At 35.2% G+C, this 25,284-nt stretch overlaps 1 protein-coding gene across 5 annotated transcripts in view; it reads right to left on the bottom strand.

Moving 5' to 3' along the window:
* The window catches only part of LOC117988904 (uncharacterized), a 65,794-nt gene that overhangs the window by 36,915 nt on the left and 3,595 nt on the right, over positions 1 to 25,284 (bottom strand). The window contains exons 1-2 of one of the 5 annotated variants that reach the window (XM_034976185.2): positions 24,288 to 24,334; positions 16,896 to 16,990 (exon numbers count right to left, since the gene is read on the bottom strand). The exons of 1 other annotated variant lie outside the window; for it this stretch is intronic. In XM_034976185.2, the coding sequence (XP_034832076.2) occupies positions 16,896 to 16,990; positions 24,288 to 24,319 (127 nt within the window). In that variant the 5' untranslated portion in view covers positions 24,320 to 24,334. Of the gene's footprint in view, positions 1 to 5,315; positions 5,738 to 16,895; positions 16,996 to 21,092; positions 21,230 to 24,287; positions 24,335 to 25,284 lie in introns of those variants that run through there. 3 more of the 5 variants (XM_069503495.1, XM_069503496.1, XM_069503498.1) reach the window with 3 other exon arrangements.

Below are 25,284 nucleotides of genomic sequence, written 5' to 3'. Positions count from 1 at the left end.
GCTCAAGCAAATTCGTCTAGCCTATTAAAAGACTGATCAAAGTCCAAGTTAAATAAATCGAATAGTAAAATAAATAGTTGTACGCCTCGCACGAGTGGAATTTTTGAAAATCAGTGAAAGGAAAGGGTGTCGAAAATCTTGAAACACGTATTTATTTTTAACTGAAAGTCAAATTACTAATTTTCATTCATTTCATCAGTTGAAAATCCCCTACGTCCATCGGTTAGCCGAGTATGCATATACAATGCGCCCTGTATTTACCTACTCAGTGCATTGCATACGCCCCACCTATTGCAACTTATCTTTGGGCTTGTTGAGCTAAAGAATGCCTGAAGAGGAATTGTGATATTTTTCTGGTCATGATTATAATGTTAGATAGAGTAAGTGAATCTTGAGGTAGCAGGCAAAGTAGAATGGTCAGGTACATTATGGGCTTATTAATATTTCCCCCATTGCAGTCACGAACAGTTCAAGTGAAGCGAATGGATTTGCCTTACGATTTCGAATGGCGCGATCAACTGTGACCGACCACGATTAGAAATGTCGCTGACGACATTCATAAAGAATATTATTTAAATACTGATTTAAACAGAACTAATTCGCAGTTAAAATATTGTGTATTTTAAAATAGTGTTGTATTTACCCTTAATAGTGTTAAAACTGACTGCTTTATAGCTGAGTGCATTATCAAAGCACTGGTAAAATCAGTCCTTGAAAGGTCTCTACCTCTACTAAGTAATACAAGTAGGTACGCTGGACCTACGAATGCCGACCTGTTTTTGAAGCAATTTGATATGCACCATGCAACACGAAGTCAATTTGACATAAAGTGCGAATTTTACGTCGAATTTTAATTCCGGGTACGCTCGGTGGGAGTGGTGGGACACTTCAAAGCGGCACAAAAAATTAGTGTCATTTTGCATGGCACTCCTTCTTCAGCGAAGGTACTTATCACATTGATACAATCGCAATTGTTGTGATTGAAATTACGGTATTTTTTCTGTACTAACTGTGCATCTAGAAATACTCATAGTAGTTATGTAATTACAATCGTTACACTGTAGCTGACTATTTACTGTGCTAACTTGTTACTCTGTTGAAGATTACTGCGCTTTACTAAAGAGTTATTTATCCTCAAAATAAACTTCTTTAAGAGAGTAATTTGATAGGTAATAGAAGATTATTTTCTCAGGATATTTTTACTTTCATAAAACCAATAACTACTACTATACTAGCTAAGTGCTGTATCTTCAATGCCCCAAGTGTTGTATCTTCGTTGAGTAATGAGTAGGTACCAATAACCAAAAAATCAAATAGAATTATAGAAGATTCGAGTATAACAAACACTCTTCGAGAACAAAGGGGTGTGAATAAAATCTTAATCTACTTAAGTGTAATATAATAGATATATTTGATATACTCGTAGATAACACTATAAAGCATTAAAAATAATATCAAATGATAAAACGGTATATTACGTATATAAGTACTTAGTTATTACACCTTTATTATCTGATGCGATATTAGCTGGATTACAAAGATTGTTTACATAACAGTGCAAGTAGATACCTACACATATTTGTAGCAGTAATAGCTAGCAAGAGTTCTAGAAAATAGGAATTTCTAAATCCCCTCTGCTATTATATAGTACTCATCATTGAGGAAATTGCATGGATTCATTGCGTCGTAAAGTACTAACGAGATTTGTATAAAACATCATGGCTACGCGTAAATGAATCTAACCACTTGTAGATAACTATTATCTAGTTCTAAGGCGCAATAAATAATACTAAAGCAAAAAAAATGTAATGGCCGCCTGTACAGTTCGCTAATCTTGTTATTCAATTGCTGCATTGTGAATAAAAACTCGATCTGAGTTTAGCCTTGGCCTAAGTTTTTATCTATCGTTTGCACTAAGGTGCAATGAAGTTGTGAACGCCACAAAATTTAGTAATATTGTTTGTTTTGTTTTTTTATTTTTGTTTTGTTATTGTGTGTAATTGTGTATTTTTTAATTGAAGTTTATCTTAGGAATTAATAATGGGCCATGGAATAAACGCTTGCTTAATTGAGAAAATCTATTATGAGTTTAGGTTGATCCCAGAAAAAATAAGAAAAGTCCTTTTGAGAATTATAATGTCACTAAATATAGAGAGAGAGCCAGCGAGTGCCAGACCGTCATTATTTTATAAAAGCTGAAAGGTTCTCTACGTATTGTCCCCAACACAGGGAGGAACAAAGTGTGGATCATGGAGGTTTTGAGAGATAACAGGCAGCAAATGTGTAAAAAATCTTTACGTCTTTTAAACTTTAAGTTGCTGTTTGATTAGCTATTAATTAAATAAGCAATTCATTTAACACTTGCAATCTGTTGCTCTATTCTCTAACCCAAATCTAACCTGTTCGTATCAAGTTCCTCTATCATCTATCTCCATCCTTCTAATTTACATTCAATGATTACTTTCTACATTTATTCGATAAGGACCTTGTTCTAAACCATGGGACAACTTCTTCGATGCTTCAGACATATTCATGGATAATATATGCACCTATATAGGTATAAAAGGAAAAGCTGACTGACTGACTGACTGACTGATCTATCAATGCACAGCTTCAATTACTGGACGGATCAAATATTAAATACGGAAAAAATATTATAATAAATAACTTTTAGTTGCTATTACAGCAATTTCATTGAAATAGGGTGATGCAAAAATCAAAGCTATATGAACGTGAATACAAATAAAATATCAAACTATCGAAATGAACTTACGAAACAAAATTCTAATTATATATAAAAGAAGCTGATAAACTTGGATCATACAAAATTAAAAACAATTGTAGATAGATAGATATATTATTTTTTGCACACCATAATATGGTAGATTGTAGCTCGAAACAAAAATTGTAATTGACAACTTATAAATTTAACCTACTATCAGCAAATAAATAATTTGTATTTGTATTTGTATTTGTATTTGCTTATAATTAATGAAGGTTATTACTGAAAACGCTTTTAATTTAAATAAAATACCTACCTAGAATGTATCAATCGCTAAAAAAGTATGATTCAAAGAAAATCTCTAAATTTCAATAAGTTAAAGGAATTGTTAGTGGGTAGTAGGTACTACCTATTCTCTTAAAAATATTTAAAGTCATGTCTACAAAATCGACGTTGTTTGTCCACAATAAATTAAGCTGTTGCAAAAAATTAAAGCAAAGCACGTCCAATGACAGTAGCACCATTGTAGGCGCCAATACTTCACACGTTGTAATCATTCAAACGACTAAACGTAGGTAATATCTATACATAATATTATTTAAACAGGCTAAACTTACTCGAACTGACTACTTCGTAAATAATAAAGTTACAATTAGAATTGCTATAGGTCAGTATTTTTAATGTTCCGTACCTCAAAAGGAAAAACGGAATCCTTATAGGATCACTTTGTTGTCTGTCTGTCTGTCAAGAAACCTACAGGGTAGGTACTTCCCGTTGACCTAGAATCATGAAATTTGGTAGGTAGGTCTTATAGCTGACATTAGGGGAAAAATCTGAAAACCGTGAATTTGTGGTTACACAAAACACACAAAAATCATTAAATTGTGTTCACTAATAATTAGTATTTTCAATTTTCAAAGTAAGATAACTATATCAGGTGGGGTATCATATGAAAGGTCTTCAACTGTACATTCTAAAACAGATTTTTATTTATTTTTATGCATCATAGTTTTTGAATTATCGTGCAAAATATCGAAAAAATACGAGTGTGGTACGGAACCCTCGTTGCGCGAGCCTGACTCGCACTTGGCCGGTTTTTTTCAATATAAATCTACTGGCAAATATTCATCAAACTATATATTCATGCTATGTAGGTACACAGATAATACTTTTGTCGGAGAATGCGTCATTATTTTGGTCAGATTTGGCAACACTCCATAAGTCGGTGTGCTCTTGAATCTCAGCGATTCAGATCAGCTGCGTCTGCGGTCTGTAAGTTCGACAACGAAGTGCGAAATGGTGAAGGACACGCCGCCGGTTGCCGCCGAGGCCAGCGAGACGACATTCGACGGAGCGAGAAATCGAAAACAACTAAGCAAACGGTCAAACCAACTGGTTTCAAACATTTTAAGTTATTTTAATATCAATTTGAATAAGATGAATTGATACGAGTTTTATATCATGATCCCCGTTGTGAGCATTGTCTATCTCATTGTGCCATTCACATTGCAAAAGAGCACCTACATGTCTCAAGTCATTGTGAGCAATAGATATTGCGATTCATATTGGATTACCGACTCGCAGTGTGGCAAGAGTGTCAAGGTACGGGACTGCAGCAACTAAAGCTATATGCATTGAATTTTGGCGCTTGATCTTATAGTCTTATAGGCAGGGCTTGGGAACGGTTCGAAAGATACCGGTTAGTAACCATAGACCTATAACTTAATTATGGTTTCTAACCAGGTTCTTCATAAGTGCTCGGTGCTCGAAATGTATGGTGTTTCTGACGAGCTGATTAAGAAAATTAACTAGGTTTCCTGGCCCTCTTATAAGTCTTATAGGTATGTAAATCTGCACTGGAGGTAGTACCTATTGGATTTATCTCACTTTTACTATGTGTTGCTCAAATTCCAAACCTTAAATAAAAGTTGCTCGACAACATTATAGTTTGCAAAAAAAAAATTGAATATTAATTGCACGATTAAAAAGTTTGCTTGCCAAGAACCGGACACTATAAACATGACCATTCATGATGCTGGCGACCCTGGTGTTCGCGACGCGGAACTACATTCTCTCTTCTGAATAGGTAGGTACCTACGTTCTTAATGTTGCGATCTCTTTTTACTTTGTTTCAGTAAGTAAGAATTCCCTTTTCCTTTACCTAATTAGTTATAGCATACCTATTGCCTACCTTCATTCTAATCTAACAGTGCACACATTCTTTTGAAAAATATATTCAACCTCTATATTAGTAAGAATACCCTCAAATAGCACATAGTAGGTACGCGAAAGGTCGAGATGGCAATCGGGGTATGAGGCCGGGGGATACCCTGCACACCTGCACCGCCGCCGGTGGACTGCAGCGGGGGCTGTAGGTACGGGTGTGCCTGTGCGGGGCGTTCCCTCCCCGATTGCCGTCTCGAGCTGTCGCGGACTACAGGTAGGTAGTTTTCATCAAGGTAGAGATATGTTTGGGTATTTTGATGACGGTTAACTTTCCGAATTACTTTTGTAAAAAAGTTGTCTATTTTCGAAGATACTTGCTTTGCCGGTAGAAAATGTTTGCAATCATAGTGATTAACGTATTGCTTACCTGCACCACATGAGTTTTTCCAAAAGTCGTAGAACTTGCTGCACGCGCACATCTCGATCGAACGTCACTCAGCACTAACGCAAATTTATTTTTAAACTTCACTTCTAAAGTTTCGCAATGTTTCAGCCCGTACGCGTTCTCACGATTTAGTAAATGTCGACGGCCGGGAAAACTTTATAATTATTTATAATACGTCTAGTAAACAGTCGGGATGTAAACAAGTTTAGTGTAACGGCTTGGATCGTGGTCGCCCTGTACCGTTGAAGACGCAGAAAGCGCGGAGTGCCGGGCCAGCGCTGTTGACAGTCATCGTACCGGACGTGTGGACAGCCGCAGTGGGCAGTGGTGCGCGCGTGTCGGGTTCAAGAAAGCGCGGCGCAACGTGCAACCAATGCGGGCGCCTTTCTGCGACTGCCGGCACTCTGACTCGGCAGTAGCACGGCTTCATCCAATCATCCGTCACTCCGTCGTACCTCTAGTTGATTCAATCGGATATATTCAACCAGAGGGAAATAGACGAATTTCGTTCCTCCCTGATGAGATTGTTACCATGATGGAACTGACGGTAAATCTTCGAGCTACATTAAATCGAATATTTAATACGCGTGAAATTGCAAGTTAAGACCCGCTACCCACCAACCGTACCTCATTACAAAAATATCACGTAGGTACCTATGACATGCTGGAAAAGCGACGTTATTTTAATAATATCAAACATGTTACATGGCGTTTCCAAATATTTCCATACAAAAGAGTTCAACGATTTGTTTATAGCTGTTTATAAAATAAAATTAGGTAGGTACCTACCTACTTATTCTGTGTTTTACGCTGAGGTTTTATGGTGATTTACGATATAAAATATTTTATATTTATTATACCTACCAATATATTTTAGTAGGTTTCCTCACAGACTTGAAAAAATATAAGTATCATAAACCATTGTACTTAGAAGGAAATGTATTAATTTTTAAAACATTCACACAAGAAAAATGGCCAAATCCATAGGTGCCTATTTGTATTAGAAATGTGAAAGTCTGTGTCTGTCTGTTACCTTTTCACGGCCCATATCCATTTAACCAATTATGTCGTTTGGTACAGCCACACATGTGGTACAGCGATGGATTGCATCTAGGAGGCGGACATAGCCTTTTATCTCGAAAAATCCAAGATTTCCCACTTCGATACACAAGCACTAAAAATTTTAAAATAATTTAATTTATTACCGAATATATTATGTATACAAGAGTTAATATAGTTCCATAATAATACTTTTTGGTGCCGGTGCCAATTATTAGACTTCATATTTTTATGAGACTTCACAATGGCTCCTCATTGGCACCGACCCCAAAAAATATTATTATGGAACTATATTAACTCTTGTTAATTGAATTGTGTATATTCGGTAATAAATTAAATTATTTTTCAATTTTTAGTGTCTGTATCGAAGTCGTTTTTTTTTTTAATTTTTATTTCACAATTATAGTGGCCCCATGGTATTAAAATATGCTATGCCTGGTTAAAAATCTACTGTTTACTAAGCCATTACACTGATCGCGAGCAATTTACTCTTATCCGTTGAGGAGTTCCATTATCTATCTTCGAAGATGTTCATCAGATCTTCACCAAATTTAAATGGGACCAATTTTGAAGTATACCCTTTCAAACAAAAAAAGAATTTTCAAAATCGGTCCAGGCGTCTTCGAGTAATCCGGTAACATACATTTAAAAAAAAAAAGACTCCGACGAATTGAGAACCTCCTCCTTTTTGAAGTCGGTTAAAAATAAAAACCGGCCAAGTGCGAATCAGACTCGCACACTGAGGGTTCCGTACTACAATCGTATTTTATCGACATTTTGCACGATAAATCAAAAACTACTTATTTGCCAATAATTCAAAAACTATGATGCATAAAAATAAATAAAAATCTATTTTATAGAATGTACAGATAAAGACCTTTCATATGATACCCCACTTGATATACCTAGTTATCTAAAATCTTCAAAATCAATCTTCAAAATTGAAAATACTAATTATTAGTTCAAGACCACGATTTTTTTTGTGTGATGTAACCACAATAATTCACGGTTTTCAGATTTTTCCACGAATATCAGCTATAAGACCTACCTACCTGCCAAATTTCATGATTCTAGGTCAACGGGAAGTAACTACCCTGTAGGTTTCTTGACAGACCGACAGACAGACAGACAACAAAGTGATCCTATAAGGGTTTCGTTTTTCCTTTTGAGGTACGGAACCCTAAAAAGAAAACTCTTGAAAGGCCGCTTATTTACCTAATAAGAAAATATTGTTTGCTACATTGCGATTAGTCCAAGTGAAGCCTTAGGATTACAAATGGCAAATAAATACCTAGTTGTAAGGCCAAAGCCAAGGTGGTTGTTGGCGTACATATGGATTTTAATTGAGATAGCTTAAGTGGTGAATTCCTCTTCCATATAAACCTTGAAAATAAATTACCTTATGGGTCATTTACCGGTTTCTTTAATTGAAATTAAATATTGGGTAGCTTCATTTTAAGTGATTAAGTTTAAAAACTTACGTTCAGTAGGTAGGTACGACGTTTAATGATGAAATAATTAACCTGAAATTAGCCTGTTTGTTTTTATAGGGTTTCGTACCTCAAAAGGAAAAAGGAACCCTTATAGGATCACTTTGTTGTCTGTCTGTCAAGAAACCTATAGTGTACTTCCCGTTGACCTAGAATCATGAAATTAGGTAGGAAGGTAGGTCTTATAGCAGACATGAGGGAAAAAATCTGAAAACCGTGAATTTGTGGTTATCTCACACGAAAAAAATTTAAATATGTTCATGAACAAATATTGCTATTTTCAACTTTCAAAGTAAGATTACTATACCAAGTGCAGTATCATATGAAAGGGCTTTACTTGAACATTCTTAAACAGATTTTTATTTATTTTAGGCAAAATAGTTATTGATTTGTCGTGCAAAACGTCGATAAAATACGTTTCTAGTACGGAACCCTCAGTGCGCGAGTCTGACTCGCCCTTGGCCGGTTTTTTATAGCTGACTTAAAAAAAAGGGGAGGTTTACAAATCGATAGGTACGTTTTATGTAAAATCTTGTATCATCCTAAAACGTACATCTGTACTCTGTAGAGCTTGGCAAATTGGATTGGCTTTGATAATGTCTAATAAGTACCTAATAATTTAACTTATATAGATCTAATCTTTATTTACGACTTACGATTTAGTTAGGTATTGGGGAATAGGTACTCATACTAAATTTTTCTACGTTTTAAATAGTAATTCAAGTCCTTAAAGTTAAGGTTACGCGATTACAACATACAATGCAAAATATTTTTTTTGCAATATTTCACAAGTAACTGTGTTTCAACGATCCATCGAATCCTATGTACAGAACACTTAAATTGTTAGCACAAAGTGTTTTTCTCAGTCGATAAGGGTTAAAACTACAAATCATCTCTTCTGTCTTTGTTCTATACTTCTGTATTAGGTACCTATTGGACCTCAATTATGTTAATCTATTAAACTTTTTAACAGAGGATTGATCGATTCCATACCCTAGTAGTTAAGGTATCAAATCTACCTATTTAATAAAATTAAATTCTTGGAGTAAATGTTTTTTAAGACCAACGCAATATATGAATATTGAATTTATAGGCGCGCTAGGCACGTACATCAGAAATAGGAAGGAGAATGACCGATAATTATTATTATTAATCCTCAGCCGACATCAGAACGTAGTAATTAACCACTAGGTACTTTAATCAATGATCTTTACAATTAGTTCTCAGCACTTTAAACAACCTATTGGATGAGTCGGGATTTACTTTCTTAAAATGAACCAGGCCGCATATGTGAACTAACGATATTCTTGTGTTATCAAATTACATGGACTATCCTCAATTATTATCATGGAAACTCTCACGCATAGCACAGGGAAACTATCAACGCAAGGTAACGAGGTAAACCTAACCTAACCCTACCTAGGTCGCCTCCAACCACCCCTCACAGCGACCCCTCACCTCACTCTAACCTAATCTCAACATCATCAGCATCATCATCATCATCATCATAGCATCATCATAGCATCATCGCATCATGTGATTAGGGCACAATTGCTATTGCAACCTCTGAATCAAATCACTAGCCATTTCTTTATCTGATCATCTAAAGACAATCTACCACTGGTTCGGAATGCTACAGCCTACCGCGAGAAGAGCCAGCAAGAAACTCGCGTGGCGACTAGCTCAATCATCAGTCTCAACTTCATGAACACTCTTAAAATAATCATTGCATTGACACTCACTATCTAAACCAGATCATATTATTGACTCCTCTTTACTAACTCGCAATATCACAATAAGTAGTTACCATCACCTTATCCACTCTATGCGCGTCTACATACCGAATGCCATAGCATCGTGCGCTACGGCGCCTCGAACACTATTCATCCAGGCATGCAATCGCCACACTATACCTACCTACGCGAATCCCGCTCAAGGGATCGCCAGCTCGTGCCCGGTTTCCTCGAAACCACCAGAATGCAAGCTATTCGATCTAATGGGAAACTCATTGTCTGATTACCCTACCTCTTGTGTAGGGTAGTGTCTACCCTACACAAGAGTCAGCAATGATTCTTAACCAAACGGGTTATACGTTTCTAAAGCGGGTACTATCAAAGTTAACTGCAAATTACTATCACATTAAACTATCACTTTAAACTAATTATCATCTCAACTGCCGGTATATCTCCAATTACACTCTAAATTACTAGCGTTTGCAGAAATAACCTTAACGGATGTCATTATAATAATCTATCCACTGAGCCAACCGTTAACTCACGAATTACTCTAATATTCACCAATATAATTAATATTCCACATTCGTCTAACAACTACGCGCACATTATTAATAGTGCTTTGCAGACAAAGTCACCGGATAGCATTAAAGGTTAGAATTACTTTAAGGTTACGATTTAACACAAACATTCTACATTATCACAATCACAGAATTAAATATCACGATCATTATTATTCACGCTAAAAGCTACCTATCTCGAATTACCTAAGCTAATCTGAATTCTAATGAAAAGGCTAGAGTAAATTCTGAATCAGACAACCTACGCGTGTCTGTCAAAATCCAACTCTGCCAGCTAATCCAAGATGGCTTCTTTTCACAGAGTAAAGCTTCCTTCATGCAACGTTTCTTTTCACGGAATATATGACAGTAAAACCCATTATAACATTGACACGCCTACAAATTTAATAATTTCATTATTATATCAATATTTTGATGTTCTAAATGTTACCTCGCATTTAGATTCATTAATAGTGTTGAATTAATGGCGGTCGAATTCGAGGGCGTCCTACGGCTCACCGGCCTTTAGAACGGCTTCCTAGGTCTGTAAGACAAATATGCAGTCATGATGGTCATAATGGTTTTATAATCAGCATTTATATAATTAAAAATTTAAATTACCCTCGGTATTTTTTATTTTATTTAGAAATCTTCATTGCACACACAAAAACACAGGAACAATACTTGATAGAGAAGAAACTATACAAAAGCAATCCCTTACAGGCAACCTTTGGTGAAAGGATTTAATTGTCCTGAGAGCGGGATATTACAAGAAGTCAAATTAATATTAAGCATATAAGTACATGTATACGAAGCACATAGATAAATAATAGTATAAACATAGTATAAAATAATGTTGCTTCCCGCTGTCTGTATGTATGAACGCGTAGATCTTTTAAACTACGCAACGGATTTTAATGCGGTTTTCACCAATAGATTAAGAGGAAGGTTTGTAGGTAAAATTTAATATTGGTTGGTGTTAATTTGTTAAAATAATATGACGATATTTGAACAAAATGTCGGAAGTAATCAAGCTTCCATCGAAAATTAACAAATATTACGCGCAAAAAACAAGACGGAGGCGGCGGTGGTCGCATTTATAATATTAGTATGGAAGTGACACTACATAAGTATCTACATTGCCACCCATGCGAAGCCGGGGCGGGTCGCTAGTTGTATGTATAAAATAAATACTTGACTATCAAGGTTACCGACATGTCAAGGTTACCGTAGCATTATTGCATTGGAATCGGGATCGAGTCCATAAGACAAGTCGCAAGTATACAATATATCAACCGGATGAATAAGATCCCTACACCGGCTGAGAAACAGCTGATAATAATCTTCAAACTGTTGAACAGATTTTCATCAAACAAAACTAAGAACCATTTTGAATAAACAGGCTTTCGAATAAAAGAACCCGCATTCAAATATGTAAGTTTGGGAGCTACGATGCCACTAACAGACACACAGATAGGTAAACAAATACGCAGATATCCACAAGTTATACTTATAACACCTTTCTTTTTGCGTCGGCGGCGGTTAAAAACAATGTGTCCAACGCGCCGGCTGCCGGATAGGTGTTAGTGGTTTGTTCAACAGGATACAGGAAGAAGTCTTACAAGTGAGGTGAGCTTCAGTCATGTGTTCAAGACTATACCTTCGAAATCCGATATAATTGCGAGGTGATTGACCGGTTCATTTTTGGAGTTCCGTACCCAAACGGTGGAAATGGGACCCTATTTCTAAGACTCCGCTGTCCGTCCGTCCGTCCGTCAGTCTGTCAGCGACCTGTATCTCGTAAACCGTAATAGGTAGAGAGTTCGACTTTTCACAGAATCTGTTTTGAATAGGTTTAGAATTGCAGCTATAACAAAACAAATAAAAATTCAAAATGGTCGCCAAAATTTCTTGTACTTTTGCACGGAACCCTTCGTGTGCGAGTCTGACTCGCATTTGACCGATTTTTAAATATCATAAATAAGAATATAAATAGATACCTTTTTAGAGGAAATATAATATTAGGTATGGATTTCTTTAATTAACAACCCGAAGACTGAAACTATTATTTTTTCAGTTCATTCGAGCAGGCAATAGATTTATAGTGCTTATTGTGACAGATTCTTGTTTAAAATTGATTTGAATTTATGTATCGAAGTTCTTTATTGGATACATTTTGCGCCCTAATCTAACCCTATATTGCAAGTCATTGGCCCGAATCCTTGTCGGACATACTCGTATTATTGTGTTCTCGCGCAAAATTGTTTAAGATCCATGTCCATACTAATATTACAAATAGGTACAAAGGTGTGTCTCTCTGCCCATCTACCTGCTACGTTTTTACGAATAATCCGTTTAAAAGCGATTTTGGCGAACACTACTTTTTGTCCCGGAAAAGTCAGAGTTCCCGCGCTAAAATATAAATCCATTATCCACGCGAACAAAATCGCGGGTCATCATAGGTATTAGTTATAAAATAAGTCAGAAAATAAAACATCTCGCGAGTTGCGGAAAATGTTTAGTGAAGACCTCAATAAAATAGCGCAGATCAATGGTAATTGAAAAAAATCTATAGCAAATACAACAAGACGTACTTACGTAGGCACCGGCAAGGTCGTGTTGCTATACTTTACAATTTATACTAAATACGATCTAATCGGGAAGTGTTATGACGTAGCTGTCCACAGTTAACACCTACCTAACATATTAAGGCCTCTCATGCACACGACATGATAATTACATTAATATAAAATTGAAACTATTAACAGTAAAAATTTTTTTACAAAAAAAATTAAAACCGACTTCGTTACATAAACACTAAAAATTGAAAAATAATTTAATTTATTACCGAATATATTATGTATACAAGAGTTAATATAGTTCCATAATAATACTTTTTGGTGCCGGTGCCAATTAGCTTTAGCTGCGCGAATCGTCTAGACTTCATATTTTTATGGGACTCCACAATGGCACCTCATTGGCACCGACCCCAAAAAATATTATTATGGAACTATATTAACTCTTGTAGGTATACATAATATATTCGGTAATAAATTAAATTATTTTTCAATTTTTAGTGTTTATGTAACGAAGTCGGTGTTAATTTTTTTTGTAAAAAAATTTTATTTCACAATTTTTAGTGGCCCCATGGAATTATGCTATGACTGGTTAAAAATCTACTGTTTACTAAGCTATTACACTGATCGCGAGCAATTTACTCTTATCCGTTGAGGAGTTCCAGTATCTCTATCTTCGAAGATGTTCATCAGATCTTCACCAAATTGAAATGGGACCAACTTTGAAGTATACCCTTTCAAACAAAAAAAGAATTTTCAAAATCGGTCCAGGCGTTTTTGAGTAATCGGGGAACATACATAAAAAAAAAAAAAAAAAAAAAAAAAAGATTCCGACGAATTGAGAACCTCCTCCTCCTTTTTTTGAAGTCGGTTAAAAATATCACAAATATAAAATAGTTGAATGAGAAGGTTTTTCAGACCATATTGCGTTTCTACCACCTTTTTTGTTAAGTGGAGAAATCTTCTTAAAATACCTGACGTCCTGGGGAAGACATCAGGTTATATAGGATTTTTACCGACTAAAACCTCCTTGGTGGCCATCCTTAGCACATATTGGAAGGCTCCAAGATCTTTTAAAAAGACGCATCGGTCCCTTGCGCGACGTCCATTAGGCAGTGGGCTCGTCTCCAAGCTCGTCTCGTTTTCCCAAGTTATGTCTTGTTAATAGTCAATATTATGTACTCGTACCAGATAATAAAGTGTACGGTTGACGGGTTGGCGTCTCTACTCTACCACCTACGTACATAGTACATATATGTACTATGCACTATTTAAATATTATAAAAAAGTAGTATATATACTGTTTAAAATTTCAATAAGCAAGAGCATAAGTTTACTAGACAAACGCATTCCATTCTAGACTTCATTGTCACTTGCAAAGACAAACTATATTTCATCTACCTATACCCAGTGTCTTACTGTGGGCTGTGGCCCAGAGTAGGTACATTGGTATACTATAAGATGATGAAGATGGGCTGTGTCACTAATAAATTAATAAACTAGAGGGCAGTTTGTTACCTTAATTTTTATTTAAAGCATATTAGTAGGTTAATTAGATTATAATATGAAAGTTTGCTCATATAGTAGATAAGTATACCTGTCAGGTTTATACCAAATTCTAAGATTTCCTAGTTTTAGTAACCGCAAATGACGCGAATTAATTGGTTTTAAATTACTACCTATTTTAAAGATTAAGTTATAAGCAAACTAGCTGATGCCCGCGAATTCGTACGTGTGGATTTAGGTTTTTAAAAATCCTGTAGGAACTCTTAAATTTTCCGGGATAGAAAGTAGCATATGTCCTTCCCCAGGTTACAAGCTACCTCTGTACCAAATTTCGTCAAAATCGGTTGAACGGTTGAGCCGTGAAAATCTAGCAGACAGACAGACAGACAGACCGACAGACACACTTTTGCATTTATAATATTAGTATGGATTTATAAAATAACTAGCGACCCGCCCCGGCTTCGCACGGGTAGCTTATTACAATTTTTTTAAGAATAAAATAATAGCCTATGTTACTCAGGAATAATGTAGCTTTCTACTGATCAAAATCGGTTCAGTAGTTCCAGTGAGTTAACTTACAATAGCTCTTTATAATATTAGTATCGATTAGTATAGATAAATAAACATATTTTTTTTAAGTCAACACTTCTGTGCGCGTTGGGCGATTTTGGGATGTGTTCAAACTACAAAGTTGGGTCACCGACATGCTAATGTTGATAATGCTGAGTGGCCATAGATGTAAAAACTAAACTAATATTTTATCTAATGGTTTTAATTTACAAATTATGAAATTTTAATTTTTGACACTAAGAACAATGAATTTGAAAATCCAGAAAAACACTATTGTTGTTTCATAGTTTTGCGTTTTCTCTTCTGTCGACAGGTGTTTTTTTAGACTAGCTAGTTGACTCGCCACATCTTCAGACGGCTGGAATTTCTATGGAAGTCAACTTTATAGAGAAAACCTACATGCAAAACCTAGATTTAGTGGTTTCAGAATAAAGTTGTATGTTGATATGACAGTCAGTTTATCCTTATATTTGTATAGTTTGTAAAACCAGGCTGAGATTTGCTAACTATACATTTTTGTTAATAATTAATTATAACATATTGTGTTCTAATAATTTACAAGCTACGTATACAGCGCAGACCTTTATCGATATCAGTGCAATAGAACATGAATTCAAATAATTAAAGATATCGAATGAGTGCGGTAAGTGATAACTAATTGTTACTGAAGTAAAGATAAGGTTATTTCCCGCTTTCTAGAATGAGTTCAACGCAATTTCGAGGACAGCATGACTGCGTAGAGTACCTACTAATGTTTTTGATATATTTATTTACTTAAAAACACAACTCGGTTTTTGAAAGTCGGTTAAAAAGTAGCCTCTGTTACTCCCTGGTTAATCCTCTACTCGTCTGTCTGTCTGTTTCAACGGGCTAATCTTCGGAACGGCTGAACCTATTTTCACGGGATTTTCACAGGCATGTAGAGAATTAATCAGGGATTAGTACTATTATATATTCTGTCGTATAGGCTACTTTTTAACCGACTTTCCAAATAGGAGGAGTTGTGTTTTTCTACCTATATATCTACACCGAAATCTCCGAGATTTATGGACTGATTTGAGTATTTTTTTTAATCGAAGAGAAACTTTGCGACATTGTCCCATATAAAATTTGGATTTCAACTCCTGAATCCTGATACTGTACGGGACCTGAATTCCGTGGGAATTCTTTAATTTTCTAGGATTAAAAGTAGCCCGGAATGTAAGCTAACTCGGTACCACATTTCATCAAAACAGTTGGGCCGTGAAAAGCTAGAAGACAGTCAGACAGACACACTTTCGCATTTATAATATTAGTATAGAAGTATGGCCTAACTACTTTCAATTTTTTTTTTAATTTATTATTTGTTGCAACACGAAATACAACAACTCTTTTCAAGTCTTTTTACTTTTTTCGTGCATTCCCTCAAAATTTCCTATAGGCTTTCATGCCAAAAACCCAGAAAGATTAAAGGGCTAGACTAAACAGTTACTTTGCGATTAGTGCGGCACTAATAAAACAGTGTAGTAAGTAGGTAAGTGACGACAATGAACCTTGCTATCTCAGGTTATCGACTTGACTGGAGGTGTTCTCTGACATCTCGAACAATATTATTTTGCTTATCTGTTAAATATTTAGTAAAGTAGGTAAATAGTAGAAAAAATAAATAGTTTAGGAACTTCAATTATATATTTTAGTTCCTAACTAGTTCCTTGTGAAATGTTCTGAATGGCAATGAAATTTGTATTGAGTTGCTGAGAAGTTTAGGTACCAAATTATTTTTACCAAAATCGAACCTGTTGCTAATAGGGAAGAAATGAAAATGTGTGTATTTTAACGTATTATGCATAGTGGAAATTCAACTTTTTGTTAAACTATTAGATATCATGGAGTAACATCGACAAAAATTTTCGTTCCTTATCGAACGAACCTTATTTTTTTCGGGATAGGTAAAGACTCGGGCTGCTTTGTAAAGACTCGGAGTACTTAATATACCTATGAAGAACTTACAAAGTCAATCAGTTTACACATACTTAATAGGAATTATTATTCATTTCATCCATGGCACAGTCCATGGTTTACATCTCACCTATTTGGCAGGCATTGTGTTGACAGGGAGGGCCTTCAAAAATAACGGCATGATTCGACGTATCGCATGTACAAGCTGGATATGTTGGTCTTTCACTTACCTGTAACAATTGAAAACAAGAATATTATTATTTACTTTATTATATTCAGTTAGGATATTACCATAGATTAAATTATTGGTCTCGCTCCGCTGATATTATATTATTCATTATTATGTGCTGTTATGATCTCTTATATATCCTCATTATGATATCAATTTTATAATATATATCTACTATTAAAATTACCCTAAAAATTTTATTATTTAAAATAATAAAAATTTCAGACCTTTATAAGGCCGCTCCTTTATAATTTAGAATCCTCAGCCACTAATTTTCCGTGTTTTCCGCTTTAATAAAAAACTAAACCAAAGTAAACATTTACTCGGACCCTACGATCTATGTCATCTCCTAGTGTAGGGTCCACTGGTAAAAGTTTATGTAATGTACGTAAGTTTATGTAAGTATGCAAGTATAACATATACCTAGTCACCTATTACTATGACTCCGTAATTTGTATATCTGACTACTTAAGAACGACAGAGAGACAGATAGTCATACAGACAACGAAGTGATCCTATAAGGGTTCCTTTTTTCCTTTTGAGTTAGGTACGAAACCCTAAAAAATATGCCTTTCTAGCGCTAAAATATTTAAATTTTAATTTGCAATAATATTTTTGTTGCTTCATATAAATAAGTCTGATATATAACTGAGCTATATTTGGTAAGGTATTTTATTAAATCTATTTTCATACTTACCTAATGAACTCTAACCGGTTTTTGTTTTTTAAACTAAAATTTTCGCTATTTTTGCTAATGGTAACTGGAAAGAACTAAACAGGTTGTAAACAGCCATTAATTATTATGGTTCGTTATTTACCTCAGCAAGTAGTCAAGGCATTAGTAGGTATTCTATGACGGAGGTGTTTGTAGGTAATGCTAACATAACAATGGAATTATTCGTGAAGATTCGTTTTTCAATTTTTGTTAATACAGGCAAGATTTAGTAAAAAGAGGCAGTTGGTAAAAAATTAAATTATTGAAATATTAACTTGTTTTAAGTTACATCAGGGCTTATTATTATAGTCTATTATATAAAGCTACTTTTTTTAATGTACTGATCTCTTCTCGCCAAACATTTTACGTGTGTATACTTAAGTCGAATTTTCGACTTATGTTATGAAAATTATACTGAGAGAAGTGGAAAATGGACAAAGCATAGTGGTTCGCACAATGAGCACTCATGCAAAATGCTAGCCTTTCACGGCCCATCCGCTTAACCGGTTTTGACGAAAATTGGTACAGATATAGCTTGCATCTAGAGCAAGGACGTTTTGTATCCCGGAAAATCAAAGAGTTACCACGGCATTTTTAAAAACCTAAATCTCCGCGGATGAAGTCGCGGGTGTCATCTAGTTATCCATAATAATAATTAATGCAAGAAGATTATTAGAATAAAACACATCTATCGGTGGTGTTCAGATGAAATAAATTGAATTCTCGTTTGAGTTGCGGATTCAATTAACCCTGCTCTGTTTGTTGTGGTTGTGTACAATGGGATCTAGGTTTTATAGAAAATGAACATGAAACATTCTTGATTACTTTTCAAATGCACGTCGGTTAGTGGTGTACGGCTTAACTAACTCATTAGATTTATCGATGAAACAGTATATTTTGCACGGATTCTAATTTCTATTATTTTTCTTTTACATAGTACATACATACTAAGTACTTAAGTATTTAAAATTAAACATTCGTAGTTCTAGAGCACAAACATATTGATTTTGGTGTATTCAACACAAATACACAACAATATTTCTTTTACTATGCATTTATAAAACAAAATAATCATCAAATCTCTGTTATAAAAGGATCTACTGAAAATAGTGTCATGCGAGATTCTATACCTGTATAGAAAGTAGCCCGATGGCCAGTGCTCCCCGTTCAGTGACCTGAATAGTTTTAACCTACACAATTGTTACAGGTTTACAGCTCTAAACGTTGGGCAGCTATGTCACTTTCAATCGATATTCATAAGTACTCAGGTTTACTATCGTTGTAGGTACTTAGGTTTGAAATAACTGTTGCTTCATTCAGATTTTATTAGATTTACTCTAAACAATAGTACATTAGGGTACAGGCCCAAAATAAAGCCATTACTGGCCGAGTATTATTGGAAGCACACGAGACCACGAGTAGAATATCTACTCATGTGAATGGAAGGCCGAGGCGAAGACGATGACTTCTGAAGTAATTTTGAAAGGACGAAGCGCCAGCCGAGTCACCGGGAAGCACCGGAATCTTTTCTAAAATTATCTCCCTTTCTAATCGATACTTCCTGGTTATCCGTGCCGTCTAGACAGCCATATACGGACCTAGTACATATTAATACCTACTACCTACATTTTAAACGACGCATTAGGTGTTGAGATGCTCTTATCTCCTGCTCTACTAAAATATTATCTTGATATATCACGGTAAATTAGATACATGCCCTACTTTGTTGAACAGTAAATCTAAGTAAGTATATCAGATTAATATAGGCAAATGTCAAAAATGTATCTATTTATAGTCTGTGCAAAATGACTCCTCACGCGCCATTTTAACTGTATGAGTCAACTTTCATGTCAAAAGTACGATTCACCTTTAAAATAAGGACTAAAATCGTGCTTTTGACATGAAATTTGGCACATAAATTTATAATGGCGCGTGAGGAGTTAAATTTTGCAGATTATACATTATTGTTATACCTGCCTACTTATTGAAGTACTAGCGACCCGCCCCGGCTTCGCACAGGTACCTAGCTTATTACAATTTTCGTAGGGATCTCTGATTAAAATAAAATATAGCCTGTGTGACTCAGTAATAATGTAGCTTTCTACTGGTGAAAGAATTTTCAAAATCGGTTCAGTAGTTCCAGAGATTACCCCCTACAAGAAAACTTACATACATTACCTCTTTATAATATTAGTATAGATAGTATAGATTAAAGAACGTATAAAAATATCCGTCAATTCGTAGACATTTGTAGTGTGTGTTGAACTTATTATTTGAACAAAGAATAAACTTATCCACTTGTATTAAATCGGATAGGATATTTTAAATTCGTTGTGAATAATGTGATGATAATATAACATGGAATAAAGGAGCGGACTGAAATCCGAAACGTCGCCGGTTCAAACTCCACCCATTGCACTAGTCGTACCTACTCCTAGCACAAGCTTTACGCTTAGTTGGAGGGGAAAGGGGAATATTAGTCGTGATAAACATGATTCTTTAAAAAAACATAAGTAAGGTACAAAACGGACTTCATAACACTTTATGAGGTCTAACTGATCAACTAATCTCTATAAAGCTTTATTAATTTCTTAGGTACAGGTAGGAAGAAATCGCGCTGAGAGCTACATTCGACAGGTTTTTTTTATGTATTATATTTATTATTATTATTTAATCGCTGAATGTGTTGCCTATCGCAAATCTCGAGAACAGCTAAACCGATTTCGCTAATGCTTTTTTATAATATTCCTCGTAGGTAACGAGGATAGTTCTTACGGAGAGAAAAATTTTAAAAAAATTAATCGACTGTTACGAAGTTCGGCGGAAAAAGATAATACTATATTATATTCTTATAAGACTAACCGATTTTTATTTCTAGTCCATACAGTTTGCTCTAAAGTTTGGGCTTTTAAGGTTGGGGATCAGATAATTACTACTTAGGCACTGAATAATAATTTTAGCCTACATATTATGTAAAAAATATTTTCAAATGACGGGGATTCAAATACCTATTTTAAAATATTTATTTTATTGTAGGTAAACACTCTTTTTCTTAGTGCATATCTAGACTTAATGATAAATAGCGACCTCGAACTTCATTGATTACTTATAAATTATTATTACAAGATGATGCCCGAGACTTCGTCCGCATACGTTTGGGTTTTTTAGAAATCGTACGGGATCTTTTTGATTACCGAGACAAAAGAGTAACCCTTAAAAATTACCCTTCTCCGGGGTGCAAGCTATCTTTGTAGGTACCAAATTTCGTCACAATCGATGGATGGGCTGTGTAAAGCTAGCAGACCGACATACAAACTTTCGCATTTCTAATATTAGTATGGATTAATATACAGATAAGTACAAGAACAGAAGGTTACCCTTACCATTAAGACGCCTATCTGTTAGATTGTCCTCCTCATCCCACCACGGCTGATCTTGGAGCCTTCGAGACTGCCTTTCAAAGTTCCCGTAGTACTGAAACTCCATCACCACCACTAAACCTTCAGTCGTTTACTCTCGTGAACGCAAATTCGTTTTCGCACGAAATAAATCACAGACACCACGTTCTGATTGATGTGCACGGCATACTGATTTGTTTATAACGCGAGACTCAAATGAGATAAAGCTGAGACGACGACCGGCACTTTATAATTAAAATACGGTTGCAATATAAGTTCACATGGCCACTGATATTGGAGGAAGAGTACAGCCGCGTTGGAAACGAACGATATTGCCTTGCCTGCCCGGCCGGGGATTCTAAAATGTTTTATCTGCGGTGTGTGAACGAGTGCCTGCAAACACTATCAGGCGCTTTTGTAAATAAGAAAATTCATTCTCAAGAGACCTGGTTTACTTATTAGAAGGTGATATGAGGAGGTGAGATTTGGGTGTTTATTTAGTAGACAGAGTATTTTATGAGCTTAGCTATACTAACGCGGCTGCCCTAGTTTAAGCCCCTAGTAACTCAGTACCTATGTGTGTTACCAATGTTCATTCAGACTAGCAACCGGACGATGAGATCGTATTTAAAGGGTGAGACAGATATGGTAGATATGTGAAGTGTAATCTACAAATAACAATTCTGTGATGGTAAATAATGTGCTTGTAAAGTAAATGTCTGTGGTGTATGTGAATGTAAATACTTCTTTCACTGTCCTAGCGGCTAGCTCACGTACCTAGTAGGTACCTAAATAAAAATTATAGTCTTGTATTTTTCTGTCAAGAAAGTTTCAATGGAACTTCGCGAATCCAAAAATTTCTGATTTTTTAAATTTTCTTCCCATGAAGTACCTAGGTATAGCTTACCTCCGTTTATGGTACTTAAATAGTATGTTGTACCTAAAGAATACACTTTCGTTTAGCACTTAGGACGATCGCATTTGCAGCAGTACGATAATTTTATAGTACCTACTTTATGTATTTAATTACAATGGATGTGTTTTATTTTATGAGTAAGTTTTGTACATAATTTACTAGGGAAGGATAGGTAACTAGAATTTAGTAGTGATGACGTGCACTTCCTATTACCTTAACCAGCGTGGTGGACTATGGCCAACCCCTTCTAATTCTCCTACACGTGTTCAGTAGTGAGCCTGCGCCACATTTGATCATGAAGATGATTGTGATTTCTGTACAAATCATTCATATTTCTTGGTAGAGATTTACACTATGCGAAGCGCAGGTGCAGGTGACAAGCAGTGGCGTACACAGGTTTTGAAGCCAGGGTAGGCATTAGTTAGCTAGGAACCTGTTTATTGGCAGGTCATAATGAAAAAATATGCATTGAGCTATTACAACTGGGGTAAGCAGTGCATTTATGCCTCTATGACGTGCACGCCCCTGGTGACAAGTGATTGTTTTTGGGTGTCTAGTGTATCTAACTGTAGAATATTGTCCATTCATCGTAACTTGACGCGTGCGGTGTGAGAAATATTATGTTGGTACCATTGCAAATCACACAATAATAAACCCTATCCTAAGGAATAAAGAAACAAAGCAATAGTGCCGACATATTACTCCACGCGTCAAGTTACGATGAACGGACAATAATTTAAAACGTGCACAATATCACTTAACAGCGTGTCCGTGTATAGACGCTGATGTTACTAATCACCTCACACTAACACTTGCGTTTTCACCTGCACTTGTGAATCAGCTATAACAAAGATAACCTACAAGCAAAATTTAAGTTCCTAGACCTGCGGTGTGAGCTGAAATGTCAGTCAGTTAGTTTATCCTTTTATATTGTTTCTGATAAAGAATTCGTTGCCCTCTTTGAAGCTGTCAAATACATGAAAAACGGCTTGTTTGTTATCCTTGAGATAAATGAGTAGATAATATACCTACTTAACTGTTGATATAACTGATCTTATCCAATAACCTTATGTTCGTAATATTCTCTTAGTTCATTCACATTAAATATTGTGTTGGTAGGTACTTATACTATGTTCCATACTTTACATACTAAATATATAATATTATAGATGCAAAAATTACTTATCTGTCTGTCTGCCTTCTCAGTGCTATCTTTTTACGGGCCATCCGTGTAACCGATTTTGACAAAAACACACAGAGATACCTAGCTTACATCCTGGGGAAGGACATCTTGGTCCTGGAAAAGCAAAGAGTTACCGTCGGATTTGTAAAAACCTAAATCAACGCGGATGAAATCGCGGCATCATCTATTAATATTCAATGAAGTATTAGTAATTAAGTACTTACGTAGGTACTTAAATGGAATAGGACAAATATTTTCGTATTCCTTGCAAGAATCCTGTTTATCATTTGAATCTATCATTAATCTATTTACCTACGCAATAGGCGTAGGCTTTTAAAATTCTAATGGTCTGTAATTACGACATAATTTTATAAAAATGTAAATGTGATCCTAAAAATAAGAAATCAAGTTAAGTAAACATTTTAGTGTCTATTCAAGTTTTTATCTATAAAGTGGACAACGCGAACACAATAATACGAATGCATAAGCATAAATTATTTTTATCTATCAATAAAAAAATAGATGAGAGGTCGAGACGACTGCCACCTAAATAGTAACAACGTTATACTGCAACATTTGGTATAAAAGTAACATAAAATATTTGCGCTTTTACCCAAAGTATTTACAATTAGTGAAAATAATATCAATGTAAACTGTAGGTAGGTAGTTATTTAATTAAAGAATTTAAATAAGTATACTTAAACAGTTTAGGTAAACATGAATAACACATCCAAGGGGGCAGTTACCTCGGTCAGTACCTACCTATATTAGTCTGACCATTCAACGAGGTAACGAGGTTACGGTGGTTTAGATGATATTTTCGATTTGCAATTTTAATATTTCCTTTTTTTTTTTTTCTTTTTTTTTTTTAATATTTTTTTTGCATTTATTGTCGAAATTATTTTATGTATTTTTAATATTTACTTACTTAATTATTATACAGTGATAATTTATGGTAACATTTGAATAAAAATTAACGACATAATAATATACTTAAAAACTAAAAAATCAATAAGTATAAGTACCTACCTATAAGGCGAAACATGTATTTAAAAGTTTAAAATAAACAAGTTAAGTATACTCACACCGGGTGTTATTGAACAATCCGAACATATTGTCGGTTTTAAGACGTCTTTTTTTAATAAATAAGGTGCAAAAACAAATACTCATAGAAATTACTACGGAACCCTAATAAAAGACGCTGTCACGTTGATGAAAAAACTGAGAAAATTGAGAAAAAATTGAGAACCTCCTTTTTTTGAAGTCGGTTAATAAACAAAGAAGGCACGACCGCGTGAATGACTCCGTAATACCACTGATTGAATTCGAAGCGACACTGACTTCGTTCTGAAACATACTATCACAGTGCAGAAATACGAAAGTATCATGCTTTAAGTCTTTGTCAAACATCCCGTCTGATAAAAAATTTCACATACGTACCTACCTATTCGTATTTACATATCTAAACAACGTAGACGCTACCTATATTCTTTATGTACAAGACATCAGCAATATAGCGTGAGGTATATTATAGGTCCGGCGATTACCACACGATTGCTCTGTCTAGACTCTGGAATCTTGACGGCTTCGTAGAACCTCTGTATGTAACACCTATCTTGTCCTTACTCGGTGCCAACTGCCAACTGCCAATTTTATACTAAGAAAACTCAGAGCGGGTTATAGTGTAGATTTATAGAGAGAGCTGTCCTTGGAGTTTCTCAAATCAGAAATGTCGAGATCCGTAAGAGAACCAGAGTAACCGATGTAGCTCAGCGGGTTGCGAAGCTGAAGTGGCAATGTCAGGCGGTGCAAGACCGTGGCATGTGGAAATTCCTACATGAGGCCTTAAGTCCAGCTGTGGATATCTATCGGTTGATGATGATGATGATTGATGATTATAAATACGCACCTACCTACTAACTACGCACTTAACATGACTGTGCTCAAAATACTTTTTTTATTTAAGTTCTGTCGAGTCTGTACCGAAAATTATCCCTTACTAAACAACCGACCTGTCTTCTCTAAATCCACCTTCAAAAACGCCATTACTACAGGTACAAGTTCTATGGATTGAGTCA

Source organism: Maniola hyperantus, chromosome 15, assembly GCF_902806685.2.
Source record: "Maniola hyperantus chromosome 15, iAphHyp1.2, whole genome shotgun sequence".
Lineage (NCBI taxonomy): Eukaryota > Metazoa > Arthropoda > Insecta > Lepidoptera > Nymphalidae > Maniola > Maniola hyperantus.
This window is presented reverse-complemented; position numbering and strand designations above follow the sequence as displayed.